Source organism: Perkinsus marinus (genome assembly GCF_000006405.1).
Source record: "Perkinsus marinus ATCC 50983 genomic scaffold scf_1104296974984, whole genome shotgun sequence".
Classification (NCBI taxonomy): domain Eukaryota; phylum Perkinsozoa; order Perkinsida; family Perkinsidae; genus Perkinsus; species Perkinsus marinus.
Genome location: NW_003200926.1, coordinates 1 through 1,031, shown reverse-complemented (window position 1 = coordinate 1,031; position 1,031 = coordinate 1). Strand labels below are relative to the sequence as shown.

General features: G+C 49.6%; 1 protein-coding gene across 1 annotated transcript; it reads right to left on the bottom strand.

Moving 5' to 3' along the window:
- Positions 1-337: 337 nt before the first annotated feature.
- On the bottom strand, positions 338-934 carry Pmar_PMAR016164 (hypothetical protein; the record flags this gene model as incomplete). Its single annotated transcript, XM_002765729.1, has 3 exons — positions 338-599; positions 645-769; positions 815-934. 3 exons carry the CDS (start codon positions 932-934, stop codon positions 338-340), a joined length of 507 nt encoding a protein of 168 aa, XP_002765775.1.
- Positions 935-1,031: the final 97 nt, after the last annotated feature.

Below are 1,031 nucleotides of genomic sequence, written 5' to 3'. Positions count from 1 at the left end.
GCGGAGCAGTTCACCGATATTCACGCAGTATACTACCCTACCCACAGATGACTCTATAAGGACTCATCCTTATTGACTCTTCCTCACATCGTCATCAATGATCGAGAGCTGACCCTAACTGTCCACTAGATAGTGTCAACATTCCGACGTCCAAAAACTACTACTGAACACAAGCACCACGAAGCCTCAATAAACTGTGTAAGTGTGCGAATAGCAATAGGAATGAAGTTTATGATAAAGGTACACTGTAGAGTTAGCATACAGAATAAGAAGGCCTCTTAAGACACGGCCGCTGCTGTTGAATTAACTGGTGTTTGCGATGTATGATGACAATTGACTACATTAACGAACAATCACTATTAAAATCGGCCTCCTGGGAATCTTTAGGGATCTTCTCTCCTTCTCGCGTTATCGTAGAGGAGGAAGCCTCGGCTGGCTGGACTTCCTTCGGGGAGGAAGTCGATTTGAACGAAGAACTATACAGTTTCCGACGCTGTTTCCTCAAGTCAGCACAGACATCAGCCACATCCATCTGGTGATGATCAAGTGAGTTGATGACCACATCAGCAGCAGGCTCCATGATATCACTCAGCTCACATCTGAAGGAGGGTCATCTCCAATTGCAACTGCCTTCCCTCACCTACCTGACTTTCACCACTCTATTGGCCATTCTCTCAGCCAACTGGAAGGACTCATGTGGTTGCCATTGACCCTGTCGTAACGCCCAGTCAGCGATAGCAGCACACTCCTCATCTGTTAAGTCCCGGACCTAATATTTCCATCAAACTTATTGGACTCGAAGACCGCCCTTCACCTCCCCTTGAGGGCCGCCTCCCAACAGCTGGTCCATGAAGCCACCCTTGGCTTGCTTCAGGGCCTCCTCCGCTGACTGTGAGGCTACCGTCTGCAGCCGACGTCGAAACTGAAGTGCCATGAGGCATAGACTATCGAGTTCTAGCAGTACGCACCTCCTTCAGAGCTCTGTGGCCGGTATGGCGCCGAAATCCTCTCGTCTGCTAGCCTCCGCGCAA